Below are 24,711 nucleotides of genomic sequence, written 5' to 3'. Positions count from 1 at the left end.
GAAGTGAGAATTAAAGGAAAGGTGTAGAAACGATGTGACTATTATGCCAGATTGTCTGATTCAGTGATCCAAAGAGTGAGCAGGTTGTCTTACTGAGGAGTCATTTTATACAGTAATTTAGAAACCCATCACATAAGGAAACAGTAGAGAACATCACACTGTTTGGAGTGTTCAAGCTGTGTGTTTGAAAAGCATGTGAGATCTCTGATGTATGAAGATCTCACTGTTTTACTCTCTCTAATAAGTCCTCTTGGGGGACTAATTAGTAGGACAGTTTGTCTGTGTTTGTGTCTGGAAAACTGACTCCTGATGTCCTGCTCAGACTGTCCCAAATACACCAGAAGGTGAATATCCTCAGGAGTAAAATGTGTTGCTCATTTAAATGCAAGTGTGCAGATGTAAAGATGGTGTACGGACATTTTCTCCTATTAAGAGAGGTAGGTGATAACTCCCTGTCTCAGATGGACATTTTTATCAAGATGTCATGCAAATTTCAAGCCATCCATCATTTTTACATAACCTTAAATCTTTTCTGGGCTAGTCTGAAGTCTGGGCCACTGTGGCGTCACACTGCCATCCAGTGGAAGCACAAAGAAGCCGTCCAATCTGTTGAGGACGTCTGCTGTGAGAACTATGCAGCAAAAAAAAAATTAATGTAAGATGACACTTCATCAAATTCACCAGAGACGAGCTAAAGATGTTAGAGACAGTAGAGTAAAATTAGATATTTACATAGAATACCTTGTTGTGGCCTTGTTTTACTGTGTGCACTGTACATGTTATAATGGATAATAAATACAACAAATGTATGTAGGTGAATGAAGATATATTGTGTTAAATTTAATATATGTGCAATATATTATATTCAATATACACACTACAAAACATACATACAATATTACAACAACAAATCTATAATATAATATAACCTATAAGTATTATTTGTAATATAACATAATGTTTAACCCTGACATACTGTTCAGGTCCAATTTGACTCATGTTTACATTTGAGAGGAATAAAAACACCATAAACTCTTTTCCTCTAGCCTGAAATATATGTTTAGGTTATAACTTTCATAAACTGACCAAAGATTTATTTATTTTTCAACATTTTGAACATAGATTTTAACATAGGTTATTTAAAACATTTAAAAGATGTTTATTATCATTATAGTATGTTAGTTAGTATGTTTTCCTGCTTTAAGTAATATAGAACCAGAAAGTATAAAATGATAATGAATGCTTTCTCTCCATAAAGAAATAAACTCTGCTTTCTGAAAGCTACATTGATGATTTATCACACATTTATTAATGACTGATGAGGTATCCATGAATAAAAATAGATTTGAGGTTCAGACATTTGGTAAAGAGAGTTTAATTATGAGAGGATACTGTGAAGAATATGAACAGTATGTGAGAGTTAATATGATATTACTACTTCTGCCCACAGTAGTAGTAATATATTATTGAAGACAAAGTACAAATGAGTTGTTGAGAATGTGTGTGTTTGACCGTGCATCGGGGAACCTCGAGGTCTAATTTACATGTTTTAATTGCTGTTACTGTTTTCTCTGCTATAACAACACAAAGTTTGGTGTCCTAAAGTGCACAAAACAGGATTAATGTAAACTACAAGCAACAACTGGGAATCTTATCATATTCCCTCTTGCAATCTTACACAACAACACGAAATGATATCTTTTTCTGTAATAATCAAATTATATACAAAGGACTGAAGAGATACAGTAAAGCACAGGTCTGACACACAATAGAAACATTATGTGGTGTTAATTGAGATCAGGCAGTCTTTCATTCTGGAGTCATTCGTCAGCTTTAATGTTCTGCCCCTGTTTCCAATCTCCTAGCAACAGAGACTTGTTTGCCTACAAAACCACCTGCAAGTCAGACAGGTGAACCAACTAAAGAGTAAGTGAAGCTTTTCTCTCCTCTGACAGACTCTTTTCTCTGGTAATTTATATCCAGGGTAGATGGAAATATCTGCTCTGTAAGACGACTTCTCTCTTCACTGAAGCAGCATTTGATAAAGAGAACACTAATTGCTATTTTGTATAGACTGTAATCACTCTTTCAGAGAGCTTGAAGTTTGGTTGGATACTGTCAAACATAAAGCAAGAGTTACTTCTTGTTTGTTGCTTTTATTGGTGGTTACAGCTCTGCACACATGCCCTGAGGAGTTTGCCATCCATCACTGTTGTCAGTGACGGTTTCCATTACAGCAGTCACAGATGGCTGAGCAGGAGAGGATAGTCATGCCGACTGCTGGAGCAACAGACGACAGGGGACGACTGACCAGCAACAAATTCAATACTTCTTACAGAGCTTCTTATGGTGAGAGTGCATAATGAGCAGGAAACATTCACATGAAAGCATAGACAGAAACAGCTCTGATCACACCTATCAGGGTTCAGATTTGAACTGTAAAGGCCGATATTTGTACAGGTGCAACTGTCCCTGACGCTGGCAAGGTGACCTACACTGCTCACCTCGGACGTCCCAGCGTCACTGGTTTCACATCAAACCAACGGCCAGCTATATTTTACAGGCCCAGTTTGGACCACATTGACAACCCTCGGTTTGGGTGAGTTTTAGGACTGATGCTGCTCAAGTTTCAGCTTGGTTTCAACTCCTTTGCTTTGAAAGATCAGTTCAGTCAAATCACAAAAAACACGAGCAAAACATATTTTCTTGCAAACTTTTTAAAGGGCCCTTCACACCCACACAGGTGTTTTCAGTCATGCTGGCTGATTAGACTTCTGCTCAGGCTGACAGTGGGTGGATCCATGCTGGTAATTAAAGGATAAGGCTGCTGATTTTCTCTATTTATTTTTATTGTCAACAAATCTCAAGTGCAAAGCCAAACCAACAATAAACTGATCTACTTATAAGTATTGTGTTTTTCTAAATCCTGATATATTGTATTCCTCTGTGCTGTAGGCCTTCATTGTTGTTCAAGAAATATTAAAAACATTTCAATGAGCCACCTTCAGCTCTACTGAGACTGAAAACGCAATCGCTGTTATTAGTCTTCGGAGCCCTTTATAAACAAACAGTGAAGTAACATGTTGCTCGGTGCATCGGAGTGACTCACTGACGTGTTTTTAATAGATTTTTGAACAACAATGGAAGTCTACAGCACAGAGGACTAAGATATATCAGGCTTTGGATAGAGACACAATACTTATAAATAGAATCAGTTAATTGTTGGTTTGGCTTTGCAGATGAGATTTGTGCTAATAAGACTCTTTTTCACAGAAGACCCTTTGACATGTCACAGCTGCAAAATCACAGGTGAAAATGATGAATTAATGATACTTTAATTCCATTTAGCTTTCATTTCAGGGTCCTATTATAGTGCATACTGGCTCACATTCACCCTGGGATACTTAAAAAGAACAGAGCTATAATGCTATTAGCAACACCTGCTTTACCCATTATTCCTACAATGTTGTTTAAATGCCTCAAAAAAACGATGATACAGGTGTAATGTGTCCCACCCTTACATGCATCAAAGCTAACAGGAGAGAGAAGGAAGTGTCAATCAAACACAGCTTATACCCTCCTGTGCAGTCCTGTGATGAGGTGTAATCAGCAAAAATGACTAAATTCCCTTGTGTGGATTTAGGCCTGTGGTGATTTCACTTATTTTGGCTGATTACTCCTCTTATCGTGACTGTGTGAGCCTGTGCAGACGATGTTTGACTGACATGTCCCTCTCTTCTACTGTTAACTATGTTTCATCTGCTCACCGGTGTGTTTAGCTTCTCACGTAATTCCAAGCGTATCCTATGCCAGCTTCATGTCATATGGGATTAATGTTAGCGATGAGAGAGATTCCTATTTTATTTTTACAACTGGTGACCTAACACATCATCAAGACAGCTGTATGATTATAGAAATAGTTGTGTAAAATACTGAGCATATATCTATTAAATATAGCCATTTATATGTAATTACACTGAATGACGGTCTTTAGTTGATGTGAGGCGTCCATATTTGTTTGGTTTTCAGGTCCTTACACATTATTTACTGCTAAACAAGTTGGAGACTCGTGATTACAATTACTCTAAAAAAAGACATAGACGTGTCTCACCTGTAACCTGAGTTGAGGTCTAATCAACCAGCATGAGTGACATCACCTGGTTGTGTGTGTGTGTGTGTGTGTGTGTGTGTGTGTGTGTGCGCTCAGCCTTTAAAATATCAGTCTGGTGAACATAGTTTCACTTGTGGTACGTGTTGCATCAAATAATTTGATTAGAAAAGCTTTTCAGGTCAATGTCACCATTTATCAGGATAATCTAAAGACATTAAACTTTCTACTACAAAAATATTGCCTATTATAAATGAAACATTTCAGTTCTGTGAGCAAATGACACGAAACTCTGTTCAGATCCAATTTATTTGAAATGAAGGCAGAATATCTCATTAACCGGGCAATAAAAAACAAAACTAATCTTCATGCTAGATTGAAGCAAGTAGGAATGTTTTTTGTCATTTGAGTTTTTCACAGTTTCAATTTTTCTAAATAAACTTTCTAAGTGTTACCATGACCTAAAATATGTTGTTTTTGTCTACAGACTCCTTTTATCTGACAGTTTCGTGACTCAAACCAAGCGGCATTACCAGCCTCCCATCCGGTCCAGTAGTTTGAGGTCTTTGCCGAATGTCGTTAACAATCCCAGAGAGAGCGGCTTCTATCAACTGAGGAATCACCCGCAAACAGAGACAGCGGAGAAGAAGGTCTACTGACAAACTATTAAGAACAACATCTGGAAAATGTCACACACATCACAGATTATGAATGATCAACTTTATGAATTTGTCTCTTCAGACAGAATACCAAAGATTGTTTGTGCCATATCATCTCACATCAACAGGTAACTGAAAATCTGAAACTCAAAAAAAAAAAAAAAGTTTATAAAGTTTTTAAAATGTGACAAACAGGAATAGATGAAACAGGAATAACAAATACATCAAAAACATCTTCATTTGCTTCTTCTTTAAGTCTTCTTAACCCTCCTGTGGTCCTCGAGTCAAGGAAGGAAGTTAGGAAGGGAGAAAGAAGGAAGGAAAGGAGGAAGGAAGGGAGGAAGAAGGAAGGAAAGGAGGCAGGGAGGGAAGGAAGGAAAGAGAAGGAGGGAGGAAAAGAAGGAAGGGAGGAAGGAGGGAGGAAAGAAGAAAGGAAGGAAGGTAGGAGGGAGGGAAGGAAGGAAGGAAGGAAGGAAGGAAGGGAGGAAGGGAGGAAAGAAGGAACATTCAAAACAGACGGGGTCAATTTGACCCGGGAGGATGACACGAAGGCTAAAGTTGCTTGTATAAATGGTGCATTCACACTGTTAAACTCCCTGTAGCTCCCCAAAACTACGTGACTGTGGGTCCAAAGGGAGAAAGTGGTTTCACTGAGGGAACAGACCTTCAGCTGAACACATTTCAGGAGAAAAAAGGCTGCACGGTCTGTAAACTTTATTGACTGTCGCTCCTGTTAAAGAATCAGACATACACCATAACCTCACTGTCTGGAGGTTTATTGAGCTACTGAGATCTTATCAGTATTTTTTTTATCTTTTGCTGGAGTTCAGGTTGAACCTCGCCAGACACTCAACTCAATGACGAACAACGACTTCTTGCCACCGTTATTTCTGCAGGTTGACCCACAATATATTTCACCCTTAACTGTCCTTCATGTTAAAAATGGAGACACTGTTTTTGTGTTTTGTTTTGTACCATCTGTGAGGTCTTTTTTTTGTTTTTGTTTGAGGGCACCGAGGCAACGCCGAGCCTGCGCAGCCGTTCTTCACGAGAAACAGGATTCACTCGAGGAACCGTCGCTCCTTTGGCCTGCCCAGTGAGTACAGACGCCCTCCCCACCAGCTGTAGCAGACTGAACTGATCTCACAACACTGACATCCCTCTCCTCCTATTCCAGACCTCCCTTCTGCCATCACACCAGACTAAAGTTAACACAGCAACTGAGATTATGATTGGGAAAAAGGTTGAGTAACTATTTATATTTTCTCCACTAATAGGTCATATTTCTGTGTGTGTGAAGCTGCTAATATATCGGAATGGTTGAGTTTTAAGTCTGTTGTGTTTTCAGGAGCCCTCTGGGTCTCTTATCAATGCTCCAAACAAGCAGGCTTTCCCTAACGCACCTTTTGACTGTTCACACTTCAATACCCACTATAAGAGCATGTAAGTGTATTTGGTACTTTCAGATAATATTAAAGTACATGTTAATCTGACAGCTATTCATTAAAAAAATAACAACTTTATTTTCCAGGTTCTGTCGTCATACTGATTTTGAAAAGTTGAGATCTGGCCGCACAGGCGCAGGTATCATCAGTTCTAAAATGAGTAACGGCTACAATCGTCGGGACATGGACAGGTACACACATGTTGCACACACACACACACACAGTCCTGTCATGCTTATGTTTCCTGTGTCTCACCTTTTTTTATTTATTTAACAGGTTCATCTTTAGAGACTAGACCTTCACACATGGTTACTCATAATAAAAAACTGTGGTGTTTCTTGTTGGCACATCATTGTGGGCTCTTACATCCTTAAAAAAAGAGTGAGTACTTTGAGAGGAAGAACTGTTGCAGTATCACATCTAAAACTCTAAAAGCCTTAATCACTCCCTTTACAACAGGGCTGTCAAAAATGGCTAATTCTCAGCTCTTTGTGGAGTCCCTTTTGTCTGAGTTGAAAAGCTGCCAGTCAGACATTTGTGTGAAGTGAGTCGTATGAAAGCCAAAGAGGGAGGGAAGGAGATGATGCATCGTCTTCGACCGCCTCTCTGTCACTGACCTACAGAGAATGAGAGAGTGTAAACTAATGAGCAAAATAATTATACTTAGCCTGAATGTGGCACTGATTCCCATGGATGTCTGCGGTGTGTCAGACGGTTTTGCCACCCACAGCTGTGGAACGAGGAGCAGAACGCAGATCGAGGAGGATCCTGTTTCCACCAGCGTCACATTATGTGTCATACAGCTCTGTACAATACACCTACTGTGGGCCAACTTTGAGAAACTGCAGTGGTTTTACTTTTCTGACACGTCAAAAAAAGACTGCTGCATCAAAATCAAGAGACACACAAAACCACACGGCTCGTCTGCAAAGAACAGTTTGTTGTCAGCAAATATAGATGTTAGGTAATGTTTAATAGCTGTGTATGCATACATCCTCCTGAGGTGAGCACTGAAATGTTTTACTCTTTGAATAAATGAAAAAGGAAGTGACATAATTAGCACTGAAACCTCATTTACTCATTTAATTCATGAGTCAATCAGCAGAAAGTTAATCAGCTACTGTTTTGATAATTCATGATCTTTTGAACCATTTTTATTTAATCATTTGCTGGTTTCAGCTTCTCCAGTGTGATGATTTACTGTTTTTCTTTGTAACCCTTGAAGTAAACCTTCACTCTGAAATAATTGGTCAAAATGGTCAGAATGGACAAAAATTTGACTTTTGCAGACATCATCATTGTCTCTGGGAAGCTGGGACTAGCATCTTTGAACTATTTTTCTGACATTTTATAGGCACAATTATCAAGGAAGTAGTCAACTGATTAATTAGCAATTAAAATACTCTATTAGCTGCAATCATACACACAAAGACCACTATTTTAATAATCGATTTTAAGCTAAAATGACAATTGATTATTGCTTCCAGATGCTCAAATGTAAAGATTTGGTGTTTCTTTGTTAGTTTTCTGTGTTGTGTTTTTGTTTTTTGAACTGTTGGAGACATAAAATAGGTCATTTGAATACATAAACTTGCACTCTGGGAAGTTATAATGGGAATTTTCACTATTTTTGATGTTTTACAGATGATCAACCACTGTATTTTAAGAAATTACTGGAAGATTAATAAACACTGAAAGTAATCCTTTGTTGAAGTTCTAAATGTAACACAAACACTCTAAAACTTATGTAAAAATGGGAATTCTTGCAAGTAAAAGCTTGAATTTTGAAGTTTAATGAAGAGCAATCAGCTTGTGTTTGAGCCTGTTCTGCCAACACAAGAGTTGAGACAAGCCGCCACACGAGCACGGCCATAAATATTTCAACGTTGGGATAAATATTTCACTCTTTCAGTGAGATGTAAGAAAAAAGATATGTGGAGGGAAAGAGGATTGGATTACACATGAGCCCCCACATGAATAATGAGTGCTGAGATGAGAGGAGAACAAGCGACAGGCCTGCTTCACGTTAAGAGACGGACGTATAAAAGGCGTAGTCGCTGATAAAAAGGAGTATACAGAGATCACAGTGGACTTGAGTCTCTGACCTGCGGGGGGCTTCAGGTTTTCTACTTCTGCTTCCTGCTTGACTTTTGTGTCAATCCACTTAATGTTTGAAGCCTCCCTATGGACTTGCCTTTTATGGTGAGGCACCCCAGCTATTCATCCCTTTAATAATCCTGATGTCTCCCTCTCTTTCTTGGCACTGACACTCACAGGATTGCTTACACAACACTGGCAAGAGACGGGGGGTTGTGTTTAGCATGTCATAAATATTTTGTAAGTCAAAATCAAATACACACATTTATACAGTCTCGGTTTATAAAAATAGCAATAGACTGAGCCGGCGTGCACTGGCAAGCACGTAAAACAGACACTGGCCATGATGTGTGGAAATACTACACTTAAGTAAACATAAGCTGGTGGTTTCACTGCTTTCCAGATGAAGAAATATTACCCCATAAATGATTGACACTGACTGCATCTGCTGATTTAATATTTAATAATGGAAGACTTGGTCTCCTGCGTACACTCATAATGTACTCTAATGTAAATCAGCCATACACACACACTCACACACACATATATATACACACACACACACACACACACACACTCCAGTCCTGCTCTGATTTGACAATTTGCAGCTGATTGAGATATCACAGGTGCTGTCAGTTTTATAGTTTAATAATGCCCAGCTCATCGTTCATTTTCACAGTTAATAACAGATAATAAATTAGCAGCACGGCTAAAAAAAACCCCCCAACAACAAACAAAATCAAAAGTTATACTCTCAACTTGTGTCAGCTTCTTTCAAAAATGTCTATGGATTGTCCTGGCTGCAGGTCATCTGGATGTATGAGGGATATTTCATGCCCCTTCATCCTGTCTCCCTGTGTCCTGCAGCTCCTCATACTCGTAGTCCATCTGCGCCCTGTCATACTCCAGCTCCTCGCCCTCATACTCAAACCCCTCACCCTCACATATCAGCTCCTCCGTCTCATATTCAACTCCGTCCTCGTCATATTCGAGCTCAGCGCAGTCGTACCCTGAGACTGGTAAATCCCCATCCACATCCTCTTCCTCCCTGGCCGGGGGCTCTTCCTCTCTAACATCTGCATCCTCTACAGTCGTCACAGCTCCGTTTGTGGCTCGGTTTGAGCTGCTGTTCTTCAGGATGCCGTGAATGACGGGTTCCTCTCCCGCCAGAGCCAAATCCTCTGCTGCTTTCTCTGCGGCCTTTTGTATTCTCACTTTCTTGGCCTCACGCTCCTCCATGAACTCTGCAGCTCCTTCACCGACCAAGAGCACCTCTGGGCCCACTTTAGGAGGGTTCTTGACCGGGTTATGGTCGTAGGAGAACAGGCGGAGGGCATGGAGGCACTTCAGGCTGGGGAACACTGATATTTTGTTGCGGTCCAGGTCTAGTATCTCCAAGCCTTCCATGCGCAGAAGGATTTTGGGGAAGTTATGAAAGCGGTTCCCATAAAGCCATAATCCCCTCAAAGCCTCCATGCGGAAGAGGTCAGGGGGCAGCGTCTTAAGCCGGTTGTCCCCTATCTGGAGGGACTTGAGGTTGGGCAGGTCATACAGTACACGGGGGAATTTCAGGAAGTAGTTACTCTCCACCCACAGGCAGCGTAGGCTCCGCAGGTTGGTGATTTCAGGAGGGAGGTTCATCAGCCGGTTGCTGCCCAGGTAGAGCCGAGTGAGGTTAGTGAGCTGGCAGATGGACACAGGAACCTCCTCCATCTTGTTGAAGTCGAGGGCGAGTACCCGCAGGCCATGCAGCTGGGTGATGCTGTCCGGCAGAGTGCGCAGGCTGTTCCCACAAGCGTACAGCTTCTCCAGATGCAACAGCCCACAAACACGCAAAGGTAACCGCTTAAATTTACGGTAGCTCAAGTCCAGCACGGGATCTCCGCTCTCAAACAACTCCTCCACCCCGAGTGGAAGCTCAACCTCGACCTCCTCCTCCTCTTTCTTCTTCTTCTGTGTGATTTCTGCCTCCTCGCCATCCTTCTCCTTCTCCTCCTCTTCCTCTCCCTCACCCTTCCTGGAGGAGTTGCCCATGCTGTGGGTGGCCTGCCGCCCCTGACTCCTATGTGAGTCAGGACAGAGTCATTTGACGAGGTAGTCTCTGTGACAACTTAACCTTCAGCCAGGGAGCTGCTGTTGTTTTGCGGTTGATCCCCCCAACTACAAAGTGCATCATGGTTCTGGCTAATTAACACAGTTGCCATGTTTCAGCAGTTTGTCAGGGATCTCTTCATCCGTTCATCTACTACATCTCTAAAACTCAAAAATATTTAGCAAAATGTGGAATAGTAGTGGTAATAGTAGTAGTAGTAGTAATAGTAATAGTAGTAGTAATAATAATAGTAATAATAATAATAGTGCTTATAGTGCTCCTGGTTGTTGAGCTTAACAAAGTACAGCTGAATTTTGAGCTGAAATTGAATTCTTGCAGTCCTTACCCTTTACTATCCTCCCTGACTTCCTCCAGGCTTTTTGAGAGAAAGATAGCGTGCAGCTTTAAGGTCACCTGTTCACGTGATCCGGTCTCTCTATCAGGACAGGATGAAAAAGTGCCTCTTTAGGGATGTTAAACAGTCAGTTGCTGTGCGTCCTCCTGCCGGGTGTCGGTAGATAAGCCCACAGTGTGCTCTGCTCAGTGACCCAGCCCCCGGCAAAGAAAAAACTGTTAATGGAAGTCTGTCCACTAGTTAATGCAGCTGCTGTGCATTACAGGCCGAGGTCCTCTGCTAGGTTATAATCCGTGCCAGCAAAAAGAAATTGCTCATTTTGGAGAACTGCAGAGCTGACAGACTGACTCTCTCTCTGCTGTTGTCCGGTTCTCTCCATCAGTGTGAAGGTTTACATTCAGCTGCTGCCTCCCTCCCTCCCTCCCTCCTGCTGTAACCGGACCAGGGGGCATCCACATCACATGGTCAACTGTGTGAGTGTGTGTGTGTGTCTCTTTAAAAAAACTTGTTCCCCTATTCAAAATGTTTTCATCTTTTTAAAACAACTTCTTTTTTTGCAACACTGTCAGGTTTAAAGATGAATTCATTTAATTTATAGTTTTAACGTTTATTATTTTTAAATTTTTTATGTATTTAATTTCCTGCTCAATCAGCAACAACATTACAGTCGATACAATGCTGCTTACAAAATAAAACATAATAAATAATCCAGTTATGCAATAATAATATTTACCTACCGAATAACCCACAACAACATAGTAATAATACATTTCATTCATATAGCATTTTCTTAGAATGTTAAAGAGCAAAGCGTTTTACAAAATAAATCCAAAAAGAGAAAAGAAAGAGAACATTTTTAAGAGGAGATTTAAAAGAAACTAGTGGGTTATTGTGTCTGAGTTCAGCAGGCAGAGAGTTTCGTAGCTTTAATGACAACAGCCCGATCAATCTTAGTCACAAACCGTGACCTGGGAGTAACCAGCTGGGATGTTAAAGGCCGAGAGAGCAAATACCAGGTCAATAAATCAGAGATGTATGTAGGAGCAAGGCTGTTTAAGCCTTTAAAAGTGAGCAATAATATCTCAAAACATCAATGTTAAATTTAACCAGGAGCCAATATATATATATCGTATAGACTTACATCGTGAAAGAGACGTCTGTAAATCAGCAGCAAATTCTTTTTAGTGTCACAAAACCCCCAATGAAATGAAACATTTCACTATTAATATTTGATTCATTTGGTCAGATCACATTTCAAAGGTCTTGAAGAGCTCCCACGACTAAATGATTGTATCCCCATTCAAGTTAACTGGAGGTCTAAACCAGAAGTTAGCTGTCTCAGCTGAGGGACGTCTGTAGTGAGCATGCTCAGTATGTTTTTATCCACACTGTCTATACATCTAGTGGAACAAACTTGGCAGAAATGAATGTATAGTATGTTTTAATTAGTGGATATCTCACAAGGTTGTTCTTCCACAAGGCTTCCATATTGTACTGCCATGTTTCTACTGTAGTTCAGTACAGACAAACCAAATACTGACTCTAGAGATGGTTTTTAACATCCAACGTAGGTTCTCCTATACTCTTTGAAGGGGAGAGTGATGGGTATTCAGTTGGTTGCTTTACAGTAATTTAAATGTATTTGGGTTTTTTAAAAATAATTTTAATCACACACCCTAACCCCCCCCCCCACACACACACACACACACATACACTCATGTTATCAGGACATCTGTCTTGTATGTCTTTAAAATAAAAGTGAGTGTAATCGACTTGGGTCACCAAGGAAAAGTCAAGAAACTAGGAGCAATAAATGCATACACTGTTTTGGATTTGAAGTTGCACACAGTGTGTTGAGAACCTGGATTTTAATTTGTCCTTTGGACCATATCCACTGCTGTAAACTGTAAGTAGTCAGAACCTGCACACTGTCTAAAGGTCATTGGAAGATATTAACAATTGAGTCTCCAACCTTCGTATTAACAACGGTATCACATTTTTAAAAAATGTATGTAAGATTGTTTGAATAATGAATAACAGAGAAAGGTGCCAGAGTAACCAGTCCCTCCACAGTGTTTTAGATTAAATTTTGTTGTTACATTGATATGAGACAACAATTATGTGTAAATGAGTTGTTCTCTGTTTAAGTAATTTATGTTGCAATTTATTTCAGACATGTGTCATTGTTTTATTATTATTGTTTCAAGTCAAGTCAAGCCAATTTTATTTGTATAGGCCAGAATCACAAATAACAAATTCGGCTCCGGGGGGTTTGAAATCTGTACAGCAATCCAACATCATCTGTCAATTTAAATGAGTAAAAACTCCCATAAAAAACTTTAACAGGGAAATGTTGTTGTTTTAATTATACATCTCAGTCTCCCCAACCAGGTTCAACACTGTACTTCTACATAAAGGCACCATCTCAGTCTCAAGGTATGTTATATAACACTGAGAAGAGTCTATGCTACATTTTGATTACTTTTCACATTTTGCTGATGATGTATGGATATTTTTAATACAATAACGTTTTGAATGCTGGACTATTTATAAATAGTGGTATTACTACTTTCAGTTATATAAACGATTTGAATACTTCTTCCTTCACTGTAAAACACATAATCATACATTACAGTAACACATTTATCAGTTAAAGAACGTTTATCATCACACGGTCTCCTGGACCTCCAAACATGGTCACTCGAGTGCTGGTTTATATCAAACACTACAGACATAAGCTTGAACAGGTTTTTATAGACCAAGTAAAAGGCTCCAACGACAGTCGTCATGTGACTTTTGGTTCTGACACAGAACAGACGCAAGAATAGCAAAAATAATCTATAAAACGCTGCCAGCCCTCACTGTGTTGAGACCAGCGAAGGAATGACAGTCAATAGCTTCAGTTAAAGATGATTGATCTCTTAACTTGTTAGACTTTATAGTTGTTTTGTTCTGATTTGACAAGTTTATTTATATTGATTGTTAAATTATTGATCTGCGAAGAGTCATCAGATCAAAGTGGTGCCGTTAAAGTCTTAGAAAATGCCATTAACTGGATAAAAGTTCGACCTACTGTATGAGCTTATAAGATTTAATCACTGTCCACCCCAGATAGATAGATAGTAATAATAAAAATGCATTTCAGATTTAATTGAATGTGGCATGACTAGAATATATTCATACATTACACTGGGGCTCAAAATAGCTTCCAAATGTTAAAAAGCCCAGAGCAAGTTTTAAATGAAAGGGCACCAGCACAGACTACAGTAACTTTACCCAGTGGATGAATATTCACATCATCTTAAGACAATGCAAAAATATTTCAGTACAACTGCATCTCCAATGTTACTAAGAGTATAATATCAGTGATGCAATGTGATTAAGTATACTTACTCAAACACTGTGAAAAGTGCAGTTCTGAGCTACTTTTCTTGGGTATGATGATGATCTTGATACATTGTCCAAGTGAAGGTGAAGTTAAACACTCTACTTTTTACAAACATGCAAAATCTATGATCAATGTAGTTTAGTTAAGAGATTACACTATAAAACAGTTACATTTAGCTCGAGCTCAACCAGCTACATTATTAAAATGCTGCTTACAAAATACATCAATACTAACACTTCATTAATACAGTAGTCGTAATAATATACTGGTAATTGAATCTTTCAGTACATGTACTTGATAATACTTTTACTCGCTGTACTTTAACATAAGTACATAAGAACTTCAATTGCAGGACTTTTACTTTGTGCTATTGCTCTGAATACTAGTCTCTTATATCATTTAGGCCTAACAGTTACTTTCATGATATATTCTTGATTTCTTGATTACTTGTTTCATCCATAAAATGTCAGAAAAAGATGAAAAATATTGATCACTGTTTCACAAAGACCAAAAGAACATCTTCAAATGTCTTGTTCTGTCCTGACCAGCAGTCCCAAACCTGATGATTTTCAAAATAAGAAAATATTCACAATTAAGAAGCTGGAACCAGAGAATTTTAGTATTTTATATTAAAAATTAATCAAAATTATTTCAATTACCAAAATTTATTTTCTGTGGATCAAATAATCAATTAATTGACTCTGGTATGATTACCGAAGTATCACTGTGTTTACAGTGATTTCAGGTGAACTGCTTCATGTAAAGCAATGTGTGAAATATTTGATGACATAATTTTGAAATTGCAAAAATAGATTTTCATCCACCAGTTAATCTTCATACAGTGGTGTGAAAAAAAACAGTATTACCCTCTGGCAGAAAAAGAAAAAGAAAAGAAAAAAAGTCACACTAAATCGAAATACTAAAGTAATATCTCAAAGTTGTACTTATATGTATTTACTTGCCACCTCTGACTTCATCAAATACTTGACAGCAGCAGACAGGTTGCCTGATTGACGTGGGTTTTGTGGGTTATGATATTGGAGAAAAGCCAGGAAAAGCTGCTGGGGTCAGATGTGCAGCGCTCTTGTCAGCCTGATGAGCTGTGGCAGAAGAAGCGGACAAACAGGGAGACAGGCCGCACGCTGCTTGAGGATAATCCTGTCTGATATGCTGTGGACCAAAAGAGCTGATTTGCAAATTTCTGCATCGCGTTGAAACGACCCTGAAATGACACAATGGACTGTAAGCAGCAGACAGACAAGAGACCTCGGGGGGGTGAATGGATGTGACTGCTGAGGTGAAAGTGGATGAAACACTGTGTGACCCAGCCAGTATGGGAAACATATGGACAAACAAACAAACTATAACAACTCAAACATACTTTCAATCATTTATAAAATATATAATTTGGGTTATATCATATTATTGGATATGTGTTTAGACAGATCCAACACAAGAGAGGGATCATATCTGCTGTTGGATCCTCGGGCTTAAACAGACTTTATATAAAGATGGATGTAGCAGGGCATGACATCACCCATTGGTTCGCACAGTTTGAAGTCCATTTATTTCCCAATATAATGATTCTGAATTTTCCCTTTCCTATGAACGTTGTGTTGTTTACACTTCACTTAAACTTCTACCAAAGCAAACCAGTACTATATCATCAATTTAATTGGATTTTAATTACTTGCAAAATTACATATTGATAAATCTAAGTATACATTAGAAAAATAGGAAAGCTATTAAAACCATAAATGTATCTACCCTTGAAACATTATTGTGATTGTATGTGTGATGTGTATTGCTGATTTATTATTTGTCAGTTTATGTATTTACTATATGTTTACCACACTGTTTGTCAGTAATTTATTTATTTATTTAATTTAAGGCCTACTCAGTTACAGTAGTTGCTTAGCCTAATTTTCCCCCCACCTGCATTCTGTGAAGACCGGCCCTACTCTGCCTCTGACTGGATAGTACTCATTTGCTTTGTTGGTTAGATACCTTAGGTTTAGGCATGAGGAGCGAGATGGTTGTGGTTTGGGTAAAAAATATCTGGGTCAGAGCCTTTCAGAGGCAGAGTAGCAGGTCTTCACAGAATACAGATGGGAAAAACACATTTTAAATGCTGGATTGGATCAGCTAGAGAGACGAGTATGGTTAGGGTTAGGCTAAAAGTTAGGGGTAAGGTTAAGGTTAAAGTTAAGGTCAGGGTTGTTTAAGGTTAGGGTTAGTTGAGGAGGTTAAAGTTAGCATACAAATCTCATGAGTTTTGCAAATTGTCCTTCTAGATGCTTCAGTCTAGCACCGGCCGGAAAAAAAATAAAGATGCTGCTACTTACGGTCAGCGTCGTCTTTTCTGTTTGGAGCCAGGAACTTCCAGTGAACTTTCACGCTCTTGACACACACCTAACACACCCTGCTACACAAAGCCAACACTAGCTTACCAAGATCACTGAGTGGTTCACACTTGGGCTGATGTTGGCAAACTAACATGATTTCATCATTATTAAGTCACATTAAACATACCAAAATGTTGCAACAATAATCTGACTCAGTGCAAGTCTTATTACCGTCTATCGTCTTATTAACAGAGCACCAGCACATAGGGCCTGAATTTAGAGATTAAGTCTATAATGACTTATTGGAAAATGTACTGACTTAGTATTTCATGAGACAAATTGATACTTTTGGAATGGTAGACAATAAGGGGGATGTTTTAGAGCCAGCACCTAGTGGCCAGCAGAGGTATCACACTTTAAGGGACTTCTGCATTGGCTTCAGTTTCAGAGCGATAAGTGACCCTAAGTGATAGATTGGATCAGCGGGAGGGACAGACAGTTAAGGTTTAAGTTAAAGTGAAGGTTAGGTTAACGTTAGGTTAAGGTTAGGATACTAATCTCACAAGAGTTTCGCAAATTGTCTCTCTGACTGATTCAAACTACTTCAAGATGTGGTTGTTGAACTTGGTGTTAAATGAGGACAAATGACTTGTTCTCTTCCATCCACCAGTAGATGGAGCTCAGCTGAGTGCCATCTGCTGGTGGGGTAGGGCACAAATGAAAAGTGCTTTTAATAATAAGATATCCTGAACTTGCCAGTCTTGGCAGTCCTTATTTTCAGCTGTAAATACTAAACAAATTATATTTGTGATTTAAAGATAGTAGGCAGACTGTTTTAGCATACAGAAAATACATTTGAGATACTTACTGCTTACTATTGCTTCTAAATATATTGTACAAAATGCTAAAATTTAAAGCTCAAAAATATACAACATACACATATTGCATATATGAGATTGTTTTCTTGTCCTTTAAGTATAAGTGGGTAAAAATGGTTTTAAAGCAGCTTGTGTTTATGTTGGTTTTATGTTATTTGAATATATAATATTTGACATTTGCATCATTTTTTTCTATGCTACTGAAAATGGTGTAACCACAAAATAATGATAAAATATTAACTATTTCATCCACATACAGTGTATTTAAGTGCACTGATAAAAAGAATGACTTAATTGTTTTTGGAATAGCCCTTCATTTAAATTTTAATGCATTTTGTTAATATTGAGCAGGACACATCCTATAACAACTGATTTTTCTAAATAATCGTGTAACAACTTATGTATATTTTGTTTTGTTTTGTTTTTTAAACAAGGAGATATTTTCATTTTGAAAATGTGTTAAGTGTAAAAAAAATAAATAAATAAAAATAAAAAATGTGGTTTTATTCAATGTTCCAAAACAATAAAAGATGAAAAGTTAAAGCCAAAAGTAAGACATCGTATTAGAATCTAAAATACATGAGAGTACAGACACAGGTAAAACTATATCTCTAACTCTCTAATTCACTGTAGCCTTTATTAGTGGTCTATAATGTAAAGAGTGTATTTAAATAAGCTGTATAATGGAGGATAATGTGAGAGCAGCGTGCTCCCGCTGACTCTTTCCGTGTGAGCGCACAGACGACACTATAATATTCAGATGGGCTGATTATCGAGCCAATTGCACATAAGCCAGTGGTCCAGGATTTACTGTACGCCGATTGGCCCAGAAACCCTCGAATGATCGGCTCGGAATTTGTACTGAATGAGAGGGTGAATGAGTCAGTGAGCACATTAGGGAAGGCAGAGGATGTATTTTGGGATGTTTACCATTTAAAATGGATCTGCACGGAGCGGGAGCTAATAAAGTGTGCCGGTGTGTTGGTGTGCCTGAACCCCGGGGAGAGTAGCCACAGTCTGGATAGTGTAAGTGAAATATTCTCCATCTGTATGCAGCGGGCCTGCAGGCTGGACACAAACAGTCATCTGCGCTAATTGTTGAATTCATCAGACATCAAACGTTAATCGATGGGCTGTTTGTGCTTTCATGGATCTGTTTGTGCTCTGTTTTTTCTTTTAACACATTAACTGTACATGATCCCATTTGATGAATTGCTGTCTTTGTGCGCTTCAGACGAATAAAACGCACTTACAGGCTAAATATAGATTATTTCCAGGGTTGAGTTTTTCCGAGCATGTGCATTTGGCATTTAGATTCTAGCTTGATGTCGATACAGACAAATGATGTGTAGCTCTGCCTCACCAGTAGTAACCTGGTTGTCGGATTTCATCATGAATTATTTGTGCGGATGTTGCCCTGCTCTTTGTCTTACTTCACTAACAATCAGCTGTTGAAGTGAAGAGAGCAACAGGTTAAAAAAGCTCTTCCTGTCAGTAATGCCCCCCTCTCCTCTTCTCCTGCTGCACAATCTGTGACTACAGCTGTGTTCTCTGACTGTTGGTGTCAGACAGACCATTTTTTAACATCCAGGTGTTAAAGTTTGTGGCTGACTGGCCCTTCAGTGTGCAGGTTGACTCAGACCAGAGACAGCGAGGATGGGTGGTGGAGGCCAGCTCACAGAGCCAGGTGAGCCAGGCAGCGGGCGAGGTGGCAGTAAGTACACCTGGGAGGAGGTGCAGAGCCACTGCAGCAGGAATGACCAGTGGCTGGTTATCAATCGGAAGGTTTATAACATCACACACTGGGCCAAGAGGCACCCAGGGGGCTTTCGTGTCATCAGCCACTATGCTGGAGAGGATGCCACGGTAAACATGCATTTATTTGTCTCTTCTTGTTTGTTTAACAGAAAAATAACACATTAAAAGATAAGATCCCAAGTCTGTTTTAAAAAAATAGTCAGGTGACCATTGAAATAGACTTTCCTTCCATAACCGTTCCTCTTTTTAATACTGGCCGTTAATAGATCCCTTCATAATTCACTTACTGTGTAAATAATGAAGGCCAAAATCCACAGTCCTCCTGCTGGACAAAAAATATTTTAAAGTTTGTCTGGAGCTAATATGAAGCTTCATCCATCCAAATGAGTCAACTCAAGCAGATATCTTTTAAAGTTAAAGTCTTTTTAGTGCCAAATTTCCTCTTTTTGTTACTATAGTTACACTGCAGCCCAACAGGGAAACTCTGACTGCTAAAGCTTCATATTACCTTTAAATAAACTTTTTAAGCAGATATTTATTTGATCTGTTTTTTCATTTATATACTATTATAATGTTGGATATCCATGTTAAAGTCACAGAATTTGAAGTTTGCATGTGTAGAAATGTTACCTGCAAGTCCAACTTGCCATAAACGCCCTGTTTGAAAAGTTTTTTTTCTAACTTGCCAACAAGCTGAGGTCGGCTCAACACACATGGGCTCATCAGGACGGGGGCCTTAGAGAGACAGAAGCTTAAACAGCCTGTTTCAGGCAGAGGCTGAACTGAAGGGCTGCATAAAGGGTCAGTGTGAGTCAGATAAATCATAGATCATTTGAAGGGAAACTTTTAATGGCCAGTATGAACAGGAGGAATGATCACAGCGATAAAAGCCTCTTTCATATTGGTTCCTGACTGATGTTTTAAGAAGGACTTTAAAAAATAATGAACCTATCCTTTAACACATTTGTAGATTTTGGATTATTTACCCCCTACAGTACACCACTAGCAGGATTTCTCATGTGTGTTTTCCAGGATGCGTTTGCTGCTTTTCACCCGGATCCAAAGTTTGTTCAAAAGTTTCTGAAGCCCCTGCTGATCGGAGAGCTGGCAGCAACAGAGCCCAGCCAGGACCGAAACAAAAATGTGAGACTCACCACATATTCATCAAATAAAGCCTTGTTTTCATTTAGAGTCAAAGTACAATATGTGGGGAAACACCTGAGGTTAATGTGTAGTTCAGATGATTCACACATCTGTTCAGGCAAATCTGAGGTTCTGGTTCATGTTTCATTAGCTGTTGAATAACTCAAACCACATTAATACTTTTTTTCTCCTTTGTTTTTTACTGTGGAAAACCCTGAAGCCTCCTCAAGTGCTATGAGAATTTTCTTTGAACCCCAAAAACTGCCGAATGACACACAAGTACATCTCTATTTGAGCTTTACAAGAACATACCTGGGTTTTTTTTGTAGGCTGCCATCATAAAGGATTTCCAAACTTTACGTGCTAACGCAGAGAGAGAGGGTCTGTTTCAAGCTCGGCCTTTGTTCTTCTACTTCCACCTGGGTCACATCTTGCTGCTGGAGGCCCTCGCCTGGCTGATAGTGTGGCTCTGGGGGACGAGCTGGACACTGACGCTGCTGTGCTCCGTCATTTTGGCCACTGCTCAGGTGACAGGAGTTTAGTTTTATAATGCTTTAATAGTCGTGATAAACTAAATGAGATTATCTGAAGCTCACAAACCTTCAAATACTTATTTCTCTTCATCTCCAGGCGCAGGCCGGATGGCTGCAACATGACTTCGGTCACCTGTCTGTATTCAAAAAGTCTAGCTGGAATCACTTTCTGCACAAGTTTGTCATCGGCCATTTAAAGGTAACACACACTCATGATATCTTTTATATAATTTTTTAAATATAATATAGTTTTAATAAACTGAAATGACATTTTCAGGGAGCTTCTGGCAACTGGTGGAATCATCGACATTTCCAGCATCATGCGAAACCCAACGTCTTCAGTAAAGACCCTGATGTCAACATGCTACACGTCTTTGTAGTTGGAGCCACTCAACCAGTAGAGGCGAGTAGCACAAAGCTGATATTTCTGATCTTGTAAAAAAGTCCTACAGTCATCTAACTCTTTTTCTCTGTTACAGTACGGTGTAAAAAAGATAAAGCACATGCCCTATCATCGCCAGCACCAGTACTTCTTTCTCCGTAAGTTTTTTTTAAAGAGTCATTCAAAAAAGAAACGAGGAAACCATGAAAACTTTACAGGAATAAAGTTTTAATCTTTTTCTCTTCTAGTCGGACCACCGCTGCTCATTCCAGTTTATTTCCACATTCAGATAATGCGCTGCATGATCTCCCGCCACGACTGGGTGGTACGATGTTTCGTTTTTAATGTTTTTACTATTTGAAACATTATATAAATTAAGGCTAATGGTTCTTAATCTAATCATCTACATTACAATACTTAAAAACACAATGTACTCAAATATAATATGATCCAAGTGAACATATGAGAAGAGTTAAGGGGTCGTGACTCTTCTCATCAATGACATGACATCAATCGTATTAACCTGTTTGTCTTGTGAAGGATCTGGCTTGGTCCATGTCCTACTACCTTCGTTACCTCTGCTTTTATTTACCGCTATACGGCCTGTTTGGATCAATGGCGCTCATCAGCTTCGTCAGGTAAATGATCTTTTAACTCAAATATTTTTGGTACCACTTTAAGAGATGCCAATATTTTTAAATGATTATAACTTTTGGGCTTGTAGCTCTTTTCTTTAAGGTGCATTCTCGATTTGGAACGGTATTTGTGATAAATTACAGTCTACTGCTTACACACATTTAATAAAATAAACCCCCACCACCTTTAGACATTTCCTCACCTATTTCTTCATTTCACAAAATCATTTCCCAACAAAATTAATCAGAGTAAACACACTATAAAATACTTTGTACACAACATGATGACATTATGACCGCATCTTTAAACACACACCATTATCTAACGGCTATGACTTCATCCTGTCCACATGTCAAAGTGATCTTGGAAAAGACACTCATCCCTAGATTACACCTGATGATCAGGCCATCACCCTGTGTGATAACCTGACCTAGCCTGTGTGTGAATGGATGAATTAAAGGCAACTGTACAGACCTTTGGATACAAGTATATAAATGCAGACCATTCAATACACATGTATCACAATGGTAAACTAACTGCCATCAAACCACACACACCTAGTATTTGAAACACATTTTGCAACACATGCTGTGAACACACCACTAAACGATTTGAAACAGAAATGTTAAAATTTCTATGTGGTCATATTCATTAACAATGGTTTTGTTTTTATTACAGTGAAGAGACACAGCAGAGGAAAAGACAAACCAATTAATACAGAGGGAGGATATATAATAGCCAATTAATTTAACACAAACAATGTTCCTGAATATCACAACACTAATCTTTGAATCATTAATAAATTATTAATTAGCCATTAATACAGCGTTTGGTTTCCAGTAACCAGCCGTTCATTAAAAAAATGCTGTGTTGGCAAATGATACCACATGGTGGAAGGTAATATTCATTGGTACATTACTGCTTGTCAGGTTTCTGGAGAGTCACTGGTTCGTGTGGGTGACTCAAATGAATCATCTGCCGATGGATATAGACCACGAGAAGCACCAGGACTGGCTGAGCATGCAGGTACCTACTTTATTACAGGATGAATCCCTCAGTCGCCTGCAGGTGCTGCTATATCAACTCATCTACGCTCTTGTGTCTCGTCCTCTGCTTTAGTTACATGCCACCTGCAATATTGAGCAGTCCCACTTCAACGACTGGTTCAGCGGGCACCTCAACTTCCAAATTGAACACCAGTAAGTCAAATGGTTGAGGAGAATAGCACAACATCAAGTGTTTGGTAGATCCAGTAACTGGGTCCTTGCAGATGAAGTCTAGAGCCTGGTCAGAGGAAAACATACTAAAACTATTATACTTGTGATTGATGCCCTTTAACAAACTCATGCACTGCAGGTTAACGTTCAAGCTCACAGCATACCAAATCTGTCAGGCTGAATTTTTGGAGGAATTTACATAACATGATGCAGAAAACATGTAATATTTCCTTTTGATTAGTTTGAATATTTTACTCAGTGTAAACATAATACAGCATCGATAAGGAGCTAATACAGGCCATACTGTATACTGAAGGCTGTTAAAGTGAGGAATAAGACTCATTTAATTTTAGGGGATACAAAAGGGAAGTTAAGGTATTTTTGAGTTTCAGTTTTGAACCTGAAGTGCATTTGACAACTACACAATTTAAACTAAAACTACTTGAAGAAATGAATTTGACAACTCATACATGTGGAGCTGAGAACAGATGACCCTGTCATAGTATGAAGTATGTTAAAATAAAAGGTTTTAGAAAGAACTACTGCCTTTTTTTTCCTTAAAAAAAAATCTATTTACTGTTAATGAGCGTGAAATGTATGGATTTTCACTATCAGGGTCAACTCTATCTTTAATGTTGGATTAGTGGTAAACTGGTCACATGTTCTGTATGTTTATGCTGTTTGTCATGCAGAATGATAACAAGCACAAACATTTGGTGGTCCATCATGATCCGGACTCTGCATTATAACTTTAAACATGTCGGTTGCTTTAATGTCTGATAGAGGCCTTGTGCCTTGTTTTGTTTTCTCTCGCTCTCTTTTCTCAAGTCTGTTTCCTACGATGCCGCGCCACAACTACCACCAGGTGGCCCCTCTGGTCCGTGCACTGTGTGAGAAACATGGGATTCCTTACCATGTTAAGACAATGTGCCAAGGCGTCGTTGATGTTGTCAGGTAAGTCTAATAATATTATAATAATATACATTTCTAACTCAGTGCTAGGATGAATAAACATGAAATGTGAATACAGATTTCCCTTAACACACATCCTGCAAGGCTCTCAGACTTCCTGCATAACATAGAGTGATGGACCACTTTCCTGATTGATTTAGTAAACTATTGATTTACTGATATTTTGTGTGTTTTCTGTCTTTTTCAGGTCACTGAAAAACTCAGGGGACCTCTGGCTTGATGCATATCTTCATAAATGATCAGCTGATTTTACTGCTTAAACTGTACATAAAAGGAGTGAAGTCTTTGTCCTCCTCTGCATCATGAATTGATCGTATTGGTTTGGTTTTATATTACAGTTTACAGTGTGGGAATGATCTTCTTATCGTTAGTGTTATAGTTCAGTCTTTTCAGATTCTGTGCAGGATTTTTACAGTGCTGACAGGATTTTTCTAAATCGCCTTACAGTATATTAAACAACAGTAGAATGGTGTTATAAATACAATCGTGAAAACTGTGAGTTCTTAAAAGCTTTCTTTTCTATCATGTGATACAGTTTGAACATAAAACATGGAAGTTACGCAACTGAAGGTTCATACGTTCTGCTCTCGTAATTTTCTCTTATCGAGCTTTGAAAACTTTTGTCTTCAGCGTTAACTCTTGTTCTGATACAATAAAGAATCTGTGTTGACTGTTTCTCCGTGTCTCATATTATTGATCAGGT

General features: G+C 38.9%; 3 protein-coding genes across 3 annotated transcripts; 2 read left to right on the top strand and 1 right to left on the bottom strand.

Annotated features, from left to right (window-relative positions):
• Positions 1-2,270: 2,270 nt before the first annotated feature.
• ppp1r32 (protein phosphatase 1, regulatory subunit 32) lies at positions 2,271-6,507 on the top strand. The gene is made up of 11 exons (XM_053319840.1): positions 2,271-2,339; positions 2,487-2,599; positions 4,596-4,758; positions 4,850-4,895; positions 5,370-5,470; positions 5,598-5,663; positions 5,777-5,863; positions 5,945-6,010; positions 6,116-6,210; positions 6,299-6,403; positions 6,489-6,507. The coding sequence occupies exons 1-11, from the start codon at positions 2,271-2,273 to the stop codon at positions 6,505-6,507; spliced, it is 930 nt and encodes a 309-aa protein (XP_053175815.1).
• A 2,633-nt stretch (positions 6,508-9,140) lies between these two features.
• Positions 9,141-10,343, bottom strand: LOC128359187 (leucine-rich repeat-containing protein 10B). Its single transcript, XM_053319619.1, has one exon. The coding sequence runs from the start codon at positions 10,341-10,343 to the stop codon at positions 9,141-9,143; it is 1,203 nt and encodes a 400-aa protein (XP_053175594.1).
• A 7,974-nt stretch (positions 10,344-18,317) lies between these two features.
• fads2 (fatty acid desaturase 2) lies at positions 18,318-24,683 on the top strand. Its single transcript, XM_053319770.1, has 13 exons — positions 18,318-18,393; positions 18,910-19,233; positions 20,158-20,268; positions 20,598-20,795; positions 20,899-21,000; positions 21,079-21,204; positions 21,281-21,341; positions 21,432-21,508; positions 21,724-21,821; positions 22,749-22,845; positions 22,939-23,018; positions 23,865-23,990; positions 24,196-24,683. Exons 2-13 carry the CDS (start codon positions 19,024-19,026, stop codon positions 24,245-24,247), a joined length of 1,338 nt encoding a protein of 445 aa, XP_053175745.1. The 5' UTR covers positions 18,318-18,393; positions 18,910-19,023; the 3' UTR covers positions 24,248-24,683.
• Positions 24,684-24,711: the final 28 nt, after the last annotated feature.

This window comes from Scomber japonicus, chromosome 5, assembly GCF_027409825.1.
Source record: "Scomber japonicus isolate fScoJap1 chromosome 5, fScoJap1.pri, whole genome shotgun sequence".
NCBI lineage: Eukaryota > Metazoa > Chordata > Actinopteri > Scombriformes > Scombridae > Scomber > Scomber japonicus.
This window is presented reverse-complemented; position numbering and strand designations above follow the sequence as displayed.